Source organism: Myodes glareolus, chromosome 21 (assembly GCF_982192425.1).
Source record: "Myodes glareolus chromosome 21, mMyoGla1.1, whole genome shotgun sequence".
Classification (NCBI taxonomy): domain Eukaryota; kingdom Metazoa; phylum Chordata; class Mammalia; order Rodentia; family Cricetidae; genus Myodes; species Myodes glareolus.
In genome coordinates, this window is record NC_142046.1 from 15,636,679 (window position 1) to 15,649,203 (window position 12,525).

At 42.8% G+C, this 12,525-nt stretch overlaps 1 protein-coding gene across 8 annotated transcripts in view; it reads right to left on the reverse strand.

Annotated features, from left to right (window-relative positions):
• The window catches only part of Sptan1 (spectrin alpha, non-erythrocytic 1), a 70,129-nt gene that overhangs the window by 47,403 nt on the left and 10,201 nt on the right, over positions 1–12,525 (reverse strand). For all 8 annotated transcript variants that reach the window (XM_048431935.3, XM_085681426.2, XM_085681423.2 and 5 more), the window contains 4 exons: positions 7,799–8,038; positions 5,356–5,481; positions 2,078–2,218; positions 1,604–1,750 (listed from right to left, as the gene is read on the reverse strand). In XM_048431935.3, coding sequence (XP_048287892.1) covers positions 1,604–1,750; positions 2,078–2,218; positions 5,356–5,481; positions 7,799–8,035 — 651 coding nt within the window. In that variant the 5' untranslated portion in view covers positions 8,036–8,038. Of the gene's footprint in view, positions 1–1,603; positions 1,751–2,077; positions 2,219–5,355; positions 5,482–7,798; positions 8,039–12,525 lie in introns of those variants that run through there.

Genomic DNA, 12,525 nt, shown 5'->3' on the forward strand with positions numbered 1-12,525 from the left:
CCAGTTAAGTACTTTTTCCCAGATACATGGTTCTTAGTGGTCAAAATTTAACTTATTCCTCAAAGTAGACAGGCGACATCTTGTTAGCATGACTCTTTCCCACCAATCACACTGTAATGCTTTGTTTTCTCTAAGCTAAAAAGAACACGTGAACACCGGGCGGTGGTGGCTCACACCTTTAATCCCAGCACCTGGGAGGCAGAGGCAGGCGGATCTCCATGAGTTTGAGGCCAGCTTGGTCTACAAGAGCTAGTTTCAGGACAGGCTCCAAAGCTACAGAGAAACCCTGTCTTGAGAAAAAAACAAAACAAAAAACATGTGAAGAGGTCAGATCGAGTATGTGGGAGCTTGGCTTGACTGCTCTTACCCAGCATACCTTTGAAAAATGGGTTGTGACTTGAAGAGGACACTGGCTTTCTAGAAGGACAGGTATTACTGAGCAGTTCTGGCTGTCCTCTCAAACACTGACTTAAAAAAAAAAAACAATGAAAAAAATGTCCTGGCCCCTAAATAACTGGAAATTTAAAACCTGGACCCCTCCAACAGACACCCTCCAGACCCCCAAAGCAAAAGGTTTTGCTTCCTATTACTAGGTATCTTCAGAACATACTGAACCCTAGTGTAGTAGAAGATGGGGTATGAAAACAGCTCTCATGTAGACAATAAGATAGGTGGTTTTGCCCATTCCACCCACCTTGTCTTCCTTTTGAGTTCTGAGACAGGGTGGCTATCCTTGAACCTGCAATCTTCCAGCCTCAGCATCCCAGTGCTGGGAAACAGATGTCACCACACATAGCTGTCTTTGTCCCCTCTAATGAGCTCCAGAGCTACCAGTGGAGAGTCCTTCAGGGGCCTCCCATACCCAAAAAAACTTCAGTGGGAAAGAAGTAAGAGCCATCAATATTGCCAGAATTAGTAGGCATTTACTACCACACTCTGGTCCAAAGTCTGAGAAACCCCAGAAACAAGTTTTAGAAGCCCAATGAAAGTTCATACAACCTGGCCCAAAAGTAGATGGAATAAAGAAATCAAATGAACTTTGTCTTTCCTGCCCAGAGCCACAAGGTAAAACCATGCTCTCATTTAGAAGCAATCAGAATGAGGTTTTATGTACATTAGACAAAACTTTTAAGATACTTACAAAATCTGCTCATTAGAAATTAGGGATCTCAGTTGGGTGTGGTAGTACATTCAGGAGGAGGCAGGAAGATCTCTGTGAGTTAGAGGTAAGCCTGGTCTACACACAGAGCTCCAGGATAGCCAGGACTAAAAACAAAGAGACCTATCTCAAAAAAAAAAAAAAAAAAAAAAAAGAGGAAGAGGAGGAGGGGAAGAAATAGTAATAATTAGGTAATTAGGAATCAGGCAGGGTCAGCCAGCCCAGAGGTTGCAGAAGAGCCACATGGCAGCTCACAACCATCTCTAACTGTAATCCCATGGGCTCTGACACCCACTTTTAGTCTCTCTAGGCACCAGGCACACGCATCGCGCACATACATATATACAAGCAAAATATTCACATATAAAATTAAACTAAGGCTGACAAAGACATCCCAGAAGGCCCCAGGATGCTGTGAGTAGCACACATCAATCTGCTTCTCACCTGGATGAGTTTGGCAGCAAACTGATTTACTTCATTAACCCTTTCTTCATGAGCAGCCAGATCAGTCTGAAACTCTTCAAATTTCTTCTGCAGAACTTCCACATGTTCCAGGTCCTGGCCCAGCTCCTCAGAAGTTACAATTGCTTCCTATTCAGGGAGAGAACCAGCTTGAGACACTGGCACACAGTCAATTAACGAAGGTTGACATGAAGAAGATACATTAGGGACAAGGCCACATCACTTTACTGGACAATTCTCTATGCAGTTTTTTACTTCTATCCTCTAACAGTATTCTTCCCAGAAACCCTAGGCTTCAGGGTTACAAAATCAAAGGTTCCTAGAGAGCAGCTGAGACACACTCTCCCATTCCTGCCCTCCATCTAAGCTAACTGCATTAACACTGCCTCTCAAGGCAGCTCACAGGGAGGCTCCTTCCTCTTAGGGGAGCCTAGCACACCTGCCCTCAAAGCATACCTTGTCATTGATCCAGTCCATTACATCCTCACATTCCCGCAAATATTGCACCAGCTTCTGTGCTTGCAGCAGTTTGATTCCCTTCTCCCGCATCTTCTCCAAAAGCAACTCCCACTGGCGGTGGAGCTCCATCAAACGTGTCTGGAGGTTAAAAGTCAGACGTTTAAACCAGGGATGGTGGTACACACCTTTAATCCCAGTACCCCGGAGGAAGAGGCAGGCAGATTTCTGTATTTGAGGCCAGCCTGTTCTGCATAGTGAGTTCCAGGACAGCCAGGGCTACACAGAGAAACCCTGTCTCAAAAACAGAAATAAAAAAGCCAGTGAGGTGGTTCAGTTGGTAAAGGTTCTTGCCACTCAAGTCTGAGGAGCTAACTAAATTCCCAGAAGCCACAGCTGAAGGAGAATAGATTCCTAAAAATTGTCCTAAGACCTCTGCATGTGTGCTATGGTACACACTCCTCTCTTGCAACTCTCTCAAACAACTATAAAATGTCATTTAAAGATAATTACAATGTGAAATCTTTGGACTACAGTAACAGAACACCATCGGCTCTCAAATAGCTCTTCAGAGAAAAGGCTCTGGAGGGCCTTACAGTGACAGTTGTTGAACATGACATCTCAAGCTAAGTTCAAACCTCATCTACACAGCAGCCAGAGTGCATGAAGTATTCACTTCCCAGCATCATTGGGTGTTCACAGCACAGACCCAGAAAGGACCTGAGAAGAAGGGAAGTCAAGAAAACTATTTCAGCCTATGTGCTGTCTCTGGTACTTGACTCTACCTTAGGGCCTTGATTATGCTCACCCCCAAGATACTGGGAGTTTCTGGGTAACAATGACAGGCAAAGGTATACCACACAGGTTCAAACACAAACGAAAATGAAATCTGGGATCCACCCATGTTGAGATGTTATTACTCTCAACAAGAGAAAAAACAAAACAAAACTTTGAAAGCAAGGGGGAACAGTCAGCATGGGTGGAGTCCTTTACAAGCAGGCATGAAGGTTTCATCAGCAGAGAGAAAGTTGTGAGGAAAGGAGAGCTCACACAGTTCACTACACAGTGCCATGACTAAAAGGAATGGCACAACAAGTCAATACTCCACCTACTCGGATGTGAGACCCAATGTGGGTGGCCGTTACTATGGGGCGCCAAGCTGTCCGGTATGGTGTGAAAGTCTAAACCGGTGACAAGACAGGTTACACAGGACACAGACACAGTCTTCCACTCCACCCATTTTCCTTTGTGCTAACACTGCCTGTCAAACTAAACTGCTAACTTTTGGAGCAAATAAACTACCAAGGCAGGTCAGGGTCACTATGGGAAATGTGAGCCCAAATACAAGATGACAGAACTCTTTGCTTAAGGGTGGGGCTACAGAGACTGGCCAGACCTCACCCTCAAGTCCACTGTCAGTCACACAAATTTCCTTTTCACACAGTCAGGTCATGACTCAGGTATTGGCACAATTTTCCCAGGCCTGCAAGTCAGCGAGGGCCCAGCTACTCAGGCTGCCTGCAGTTCAGGAAGAAGAGTAGATAGAGAAGCTGCAGAACTCAGGGTGGGAAAGAAGGTCTGGCTCTGACTCAGGCCATGGGGCAGCAGTGGGAGCTTTCAGAGATGCAGATACAGGAAACATTAGGAAAAGACAGGCCTGGGATACAGATTGGAAACAACACAGTGAAATTCTACTTCTCACCTGTGGGGCTTTGGGAAGGTTACTCCAAATGCTAGTTGGCAGTATATATAAGGCTGCCCCCAAATGGGGCACAAATGAACTCAACTTTGGGTCCTCTCCCAAGATGAATCCCCAAAGTCAAACACTTGGTCTGTTTCTCTCAGGTCTATCTGTGGCTGGGTTATACTATATACTCCCGTATATCTCAGGGAAACTTCTATGAGGGAATAAAAAGACAACTGACTGTATTTACTACAGGACTACATTAAAAACAATGTATTCGAGAGATGTATTACATTAGTCAAAGGAATTCAAAATTAAACAGCTAGTTATAGGACAACTGGCACTTATTTTTCTTACAAACACTACTAACAACAATTTTAACAGTTCCTATCAAAAGCCTAGATTCAGCCCATGCCTTTCACTCCAGCACTCAGGAGGCAGGGAGAGACAGGTAGATCTCTGTGAATTCTAGAATGAGTTCCAGGACAGTCAGGGCTACACAAAGAAACCTTGTCTTGGAAAAAACAAAAACAAAAATAAACCAAAAACCAAACCTAACCCACCAAACAAAAGCCTAGATTAAGTAAGTAGGCAGACAGGCTGGTCCACTTTAGAATATCACGGCAGACAGACACCAGCAGAGCAAATAACCAGCCTGGCTCCTAGCTCCTTCAAAACAGATACTGAAGCGGGGGTGGTGGGGAGAGGGAGGTGGTGGTGGTGGTGTTACCCCTGGCTGAGGCTGATTTTTTTGCCTACATCTTCAAGAATGCTTGACAAGTAAAGTCCTAGGAAAGGCTGTGCCCTCAACGCAAGGTGACTTTGGAGACAACCAAATAAAAGGTTTGATGAGGTAACACACACTACAACATTTGGGCAGCTGAGACAAGAGGATCCAGTTCAAGTACAGCTTGTTTTATATACCCAGAGCCTAACACAAAGAAAAAAAAAAAAAAGAAACAAAACATGTAGACAAACAAGAAGTATATCAAAGAAATGATGAGATGACTTCAGTAGTTAAGTGTACATCCTCTCTTAGAGAGACCTGAGTTCAGTACCCACATAAGGCAGCTTACAACCACCACTAACTCCTGCTTCAAGGGATCCAGCACCCTCTTTTGGCCTCTGAATGTCCATGTATACATACATACATGCACAAACACTTGTAATTACACACAGAAATTAAAATTTAAATAAGTATATCAAAAATAGACTAGATAAAAGTATCTGTTTATGAAACTCAGTAAGAATAGGGTGTTGTTCCTCAGTACTACAGTACTGTTAACAAAGCACAGTAAGCCATCTTGTCAGCTCCAAAACAAGTGGGCCCAAAGTTTGAAGATGCCAGTCTCAAAGTTACTAATTATCCTCTGAAATACTATAGTTAGTTGACATGAGAGCAATCTTCCTTAAAGTATGAACAAATGCTAACTCACTCTACTCCAAGAATACTGTTCCTCACTACATACACTGTTTTTCAGTAGTGCTCTCAATCATAGTAATACCTGGTCTGTAGATTTCTTGGACAAGCTGAGCTTCCTCCGACCCTGCTCCTGCACATGAGGCTTTCTGACCAAGAAGAGTTCCTACTCACCCGGATGGTTTCAGACGCAAAATGTCCTTCTGAGATCATTAGGTTTCCTGTCTCATCCAGCTTGACGATGGCTCCTGAGTTGGCCTGCACTTCAGCTTCAAAGGCTTGGTGCTTCTGAAGCTTTCCCTGGTAGGAGAACACAAGCGAGCCCCAAGTGTTACCACAAGGCACTCACCTTGTTCCTATTCCAAAGATCCCGTCCTCAGTCCCATTTCCTCTAGTGAGGGAGGCAACTACTCAAATACAAAGACTACATTTCTACCACACTGGCCTGTGAGCACATTCAAATATTTTGCAGGTAGAAGACAATTCAGAATATTTCAAATTTTATTATATTACTATATTTCAAATCTAATCCTTTCTAGAAAAACAGGACCATGATCACAGTATCATTCACATTCCACTTGCTTTAGAAGCCACAACCAAACCTTGCCTACATTCTATTTAATGTTTTTTCTTTCTTCTTTCCCTCAAGACAGGGTTTTTCTGTATAGCCCTGACTGTTTTGGAACTCGCACTATAGACCAGTCTGGCCTCAAACTCACAGAAATCCACTTGCCTCTGCCTCCCAAGTGCTGGAATTAAAGGCATGCACCACCATCACCTGGCTCTCTTTCTTTAAATTTTAAGTTACATTTATTTTCCAGGTTTGTGTATGTGTGGGTTTTAGGATGGAACTCAAGTCACCAGGCTTAACAGTACGTGACTTTACGCACTGAACCATCTTGCAAAACCCATTCCATTTTTTTCTTTCTTTTCCAAAAACATTTATTGCCAGGAGGTGGTGGCTCACACCTTTAATCCCAGTACTTTGGACGTAGAGGCAGGCAAACCTCTGAGTTCCAGGTCTCCAGGACAGGCTCCAAAGCTACAGAGAAACTCCGTCTTGAAAAACCAAAACAAACAAACAACAACCAAAAAAAACCCAAAACAAAACAAAAAGAACATTTATTCATATATCTGTGTCTGTGTGGATGTATGCCACATATATGTAGGTGCTCAGAGGCCAAAAGAGGCATGACAGCCCCTGAAACTGGAGTTACAGAAGGCTGTGAGACACCTGATGTGGATGCTGGGAACCAAATCCATAACCACCACAATAGCAGTGCATGTTAACCATTTAGCCATTTCTCTAGCCCATAACTACTTATTTTTGGTAGCAACAATACTGTTAGATTGCCTTCTCAAAACAGTCCAGCCGGGCATGGTGGTGCATTAGTTTCAGCACACAGGAGGCAGGAAGGCAGATCTCTGTGAGTCTGAAGCTAGCCCAGTCTACATGTTAAGTCAGCTAGGGCTGCAGAGCACAGGACAGTCAAACTCTGTGAGTTTGAGGCTAGCCTAGTCCTAGTCCTAGAGTAAAGACCCTGTCTCAAAAACAAAACACAATCCAAAATAACCACCAAGAATTCCAGTGGCAGGGGCTTGAGAGATTGTTCAGCAGTTAAGAGCACTGCCTGCTCTCCCAAAGGTTCTGAGTTGAATTCCCAGAACCACATGGTGGCTCACAACCACCTGTAATGAGATCTGGTGCCCTCTTCTGGCCTGCAGGCGTACACGCAGGCAGAACACTGTATACATACTAAATAAATAAATCTTTAATAAAATAAAATGTGTGTCAGTATCTGGCTGGGTTTTAAAAAAAAAAAATTCCAGGGGCTGGTGAGATGGCTCAGTGGTTAAGAGCACTGACTGCTCCTCCAGAGGACCTGGGTTCAATTCCCAGCACCCACATGGCAGCTCGCAACTGTTTGAAGCTCCAGTTCAAGAGAATCTGACATCATTATACCAATGCACATGAAATAAAGTTAAATAAAGTTTAAAAAAAAATTCCAGTGGTTTTGAGATAGTTTAAGAGCTGTCAGCTTAAAGCAGCAGTTCTCAACCTGTGGGGTTCAACCGACCCTTTCATAGGGGTCGCCTAACATCAGAAAACACAGATATTTACATTACAAATCATTGGGGGTTGTTTGTTTGTTTGTTTTTGTATTTCAAGACAAGATATCTCTGTACAATAGTGCTGGCTGTCTTGGAACACACTTTGTAGACCAGACTGGCCTTGAACTCATTGAGATCTGTCTGCCTCTGCCTCTCAAGGGCTAGGATTAAAGGAGTACACCCCCACCACCTGGTTTACATTACAATTCATAATAGTAGCAAAGTTATAGTTAAGAAATAGCAACAAAATAATTTAATGGTTGGGAGTCACCCCAACATAAGGAACTATATTAAAGGGTAGCAGCAGTAGGAAGGTTGATAACTACTGGTTCTCACGTATGCAGAAAAGAAAACGTCATGCCTGTAAGCTATGCCCCCACCAAATACGCTAGGGTCTTCTCAGAGCAGAGTTGGTCTTTGTGTCTGACCTACATTCTTCCAGCTATTCTATCTTTTTTGTCCCCTGACTTCTGAAATGCAAGAATCTCTAGGAACTCAGACATACCTGCAAGTTGGTTGGGTCTTTGTAGTTCTCATCAGATGCAACTTGAAGCTTCTCCTGAATCCACTTCTCCAGTTCCTCTGCATCTCTTTGAAAAAACTGGAACCGATAGGAATCCTCCAGCTTCTGCCGCCGCAAGGTAGAGAGCTCCTTGAAGCGGTGGTACCGATCCAGGACCTGCTGCCGTCTCTCCTGGATGTCCTCTGCTGTTTCCAGCACTTTGACCCCACTTGGATCCATTTTCTGAAAAGACAGAATGCCCTTAAATAAGCTCCACGAGACAAGAAATGGATTAGGCTCTCTGACGGAAAGAATCAGAAAATCCCAACAAATGAATTGTGAAGTAGCTTTTTTTTAGGGATGAAGCCTTAATGAACAGCTATTTCAGTGGTTCTCAACCTTCCCAATGCTGCGACCCTCTAACAGAGTCCTTTATGTTGTGGTAACCCCCAACCATAAAGTTATTTTCACTGCTACTTCACAACTGTAACTTTGTTACTATTATGAATTGTAATGCAAATATCTGTTTTTTTCCGATGGTCTTGGGTGACCCTTGAAAGGATCATTCAACCCCCAAAGGGGTTGTGACCTACAGGTTGAGAACTGTCAAGTTATTTACTCCCCACAACACCTACCTACCTACTCTGGCCCCTCAGAGGATGGCAGTGTTTGTTGTCGTTTTCAAAATCTATTTACATATGATGCTCTATCTGCATGTGTGCCTGCACAGCAGAAGGTGCTAAGAGATAACATTATGGATGGTTGTTCCCATGGGTTCTGGGAACTGAACTCTGAACCTCTGGAAGAACAGCCAGTACTCTTAACTGAGCCATTTCTCCAGCCCAAGGATGGTGGTTTTGATGGCAATGAAAGGTGAAAGTGATAAATGGAAGAAGTACATTTATAATACTTCCATAGGGGCTTCAAGATTCAAAGCAAACACTGGTATTTGAAGGATTATTGATAAATTCACTCAAAAACAATTCTTTCATCTCACTTTTGCATTTATGATGTAGAGATATGAGGTATGAATGACTTTTTTTTTTGGACAAGGTCTCGTTTATCATAGACTGGCCACTTGCTATGTAGTTACAGATAACCTTGAACTACTGACCCTTCTCTCCTAGGTGCTAGAATTACAACTATGTTCCATGAACCCCAGGTTTTATGCTATGCTGAGTCAAACCCAGGGTCTTGTGCATGCAAAGCAAGCACTTAAACAAGGCAGATGCATTTCCCACCCCCAATTTACTCTTATTTAAACCAGCTTTCCTCTTTATCTTCCAAGCTCTGCTGTTGGTTAATGAAAGGATGACTCTACCTAGACAAAGCAGCTGAATTCTGTTACTCTGAAATGTCAGCTAAGCAAGTCTCAGGGTGGACAGTGACAGGTCTTGTCATCTGAGTGAAAATCATCATGGTGTATTGGGAGAGGGAGCTGTATGAATATTTGCTTATGCACGTGCAGAAGTGGGGGGGTACACATGAGTGTGCACACCACGTTCCAAGAGCTACATCTCCAGTTCTTTTTCATTTTACTGGGACCACATCTTACTAGGTTTCCCAGACTGGGAACCTGAAATCTTCCTACTTCAGTGACCCATAGCTGAGAATCACAAACCTGGGTCAACAGGCCTGGCTCAACCTCCCCTACTTCTATCAGTGGCTTTGGAAAGTAGGGAGGCTGTGTAGGATCAGCAGTTTTACATAAACCACAAAGGTTGATGAAAAGATAGTGGGGTTTTCCTTGTAGCATTAAACCCTAATGTTAAATATGTAGTTTTCTAAGCAGTTTTGGCAAATTTTATGTCAAGAAGAGAACTTGACTTATTATGTGAGAAACAAAGATTATGCTACTTAGACCTTATCAAGAAGTAGTCAGGGTGGAATACAGAACAGCACAGCAGCTAGCATGCACAAGGCCATCAGTTTCCTCCCCAGCATCAGAGAAGAAGAAACCATTCTGTCCTCTAGTCAGTTTAAGAACCGCAGAAAAACAGATGTAAATGGATGGCAAAAAGCTTCTAAAATTCTAAATTCAGCAATACATGACCCTGTTACAAGCTACCTTTCCTACTATGCTTAGAGTGGATAAGGAATGGCAGGTAACCTTTCCCACTCTAAAATTACATACCCATCAATCAACTGATTCCTAACACCACCAACAGAATCTCTCTCAGTAGGCTGAGGCAAGAGAATGGAGACTTCAAGGGCAGCCTGAGTTATATAGAAAGATGTTTCAAAACGCAAGCAAGAATTCTTGATTTGGAGAGACGGCTCAGCGGTTAAGAGTATTGCTCTTCCAGGAGATAAAAGTTCAGTTCCTAGCACCCTTATGGCAGCTCACAATTGCCTGTCACTCCAGTTCCAGGAGATACAATAACTTCCTCTGACTTCATGGGCATCAGGTACAAGCATGTGGTACACATATTTAAAAAAAAAAAACCAACAACAACCAAAAATAAAAAAACAAGGGCTCACGAGATGGTTCAATGTATCCACTGGCAATCTAAGTGATGACTAGAATTCAAGTAGATATAGAAGAGAAGCAAGGTCGGGTAGTGGTGGCACATGCCTTTAATCCAGCACTCGGGAGGCAGAGTCAGGTGAATCCTGTCAATTCGAGGCTGGCCTGGTCTACAAGAGCTAGTTCCAAGACAGGTAGGACTGTTACACAGGGAAACCCTGTCTCAAAAAAAAAAAAAAAAATCAATTCCACAAAGTTGTCTTCTGACCTCTACACACCCCAATACACACGAATGCAATAAAAAATAAAAATAAAATCACAGTTTGTGATCAGAATAGAGGCTTATGCTTGAAATTCAAGTACTCAGTAGACAGATGCAGAAGGATTGACATAAACTCAAAGTTAGTCTGGTCTACTTATCAGATACTAGGCTAGAGTAAGACTTTCAAAACAAACACCCAACAAAGTTCAGTGTAGAGGGGATTATTCCGAGTCTAGTAAGCAGGATAAAAGAGTACTAAAGTCCCTTCCAGTTACTGTTCCATGAACCATGTAGAAGGCATAAAAACTACGGGGCTGGAAGAGATGGCTCAGCGGTTAAGAGCATTAGCTGCTCTTTCAGAGGACCCGAGTTCAGTTCCCAGCACTCACATGGAGGCTCAAACCTTTATTTGTAGCCCCATGGGATCCAATGCCCTCTTCTGGTGTGCAAATGTACATACACACAAAACACCCATATACATAAAGTACTTAAATAAATAAATCCTTACCAAAAAAACCCAAAATTTTACTAGAAATATATGGGAGCTTCGCCCCTTATCTTGTTGCCTCCCGCAGCTAGTAGACAGAGGAATGTCCAGTAGGCTGAGAACTGGGATGAAAACCTGTGAGGGTACTGCCCACAACCCACAGAGAGTTCGGCAAGCACTGGATACAGATGATCAGCATCGAGGGCAACATTCTAATTAAAACAGTATCTTCCCAGGGAAGGTAATTTTTGCTGTTATTGGTTTTTTTGTTGATTTTTTTTTTTTAAGACAGGGTTTCTCTGTGTAACAGCTCTGGCTGTCCTGAAACTCACTTTGTAGACCAGGCTGTACTGTGAGACATGGATTAATCCAACATATATGTTTTCAAAATGCCTTGACTTCAAAATTTAAGTCAAATAATATGTTACTTTGGAGAAGAGGTTTTGCTTGTTTCCACAGGAAATGAATGGCTATGAATTCATTCTGGGCTAAGAAAAATCATGTTTGATCAAAAAAGATCCCCTCCCCCCTAAAAGTCTCTGATCAGGGCAGATGGCCCAGAAGAGCCAACGTTTTCAGATAATCAAGCCTCACAGAATATTCCAGTCAAGAACTGACCATAATTCAAAATTTTCTTTAGGTCCCCATAAGATTATCTGTGCCCTCAATCAGCAGAAAGTAGCCTAAAAACTATGCCCACATTCCCCCCAAAATATTATGGGTTTTTGTCTTTGCTTAAAATGTTGGTTACAAGTTGTTAAGAATATCAGGAGAAAAGCTAAACAAAGGAGATTCGATTCAGAGTTCTTGTTTGTTTTTTTTTTAAAGGGGGGGGTACTGTGGAACAATATCTGTACCCTGTCAATTGTATTTTAATAAAATGTTGACTGGCTGGTAGCCAGGCAGGAAGTATGGTAGGGGCAAGAACAGGAGAATTCTGGGAAGAGGAAAGGTTCAGTCTGTAGTCATCACCCAGACACAGAGCAAGCAAGATGTGACTGCCTCACCAAAAAAAGATACCAAGCCACAAGGCTAACAAAAACAAAAATCATGGGCTAATAGAAGTTATATTTAAAAAAAAATTATTTGTTATGTGTACAGCATTCCTTCCATGCCAGGTCTTATTATAGATGGCTGTGAGCTGTGGTTGCTGGGAATTGAACTCAGGACCTCTGGAAGAGCAGTCAGTGCTCTTAACCACTGAGCCATCTCTCCAGCTCCTAATACAAGTTATAAGAGTTAACAAAAAGCCTAAGCTAATAGGCCAATCAGTTTGTAATTAATGTAGACTTCTGTGTGATTTCTTTGGGACTTAAAAACCAGGCAGGACAGAAACCTCAGTCAACAGGGCTGGCCTAGAACTCAGAGACTGGCCTGCCTCTGCCTCCTAAGTGCTGGGATTGAAAACACATGCTACTGCTGTCCTGCGACCTGGGGTATTTTAACTCAAGCACCTTGTCTTTCAAATTATAGTCTATGGAAGTACTTGCTTTGATTGTCTGATTTCCCAAGCT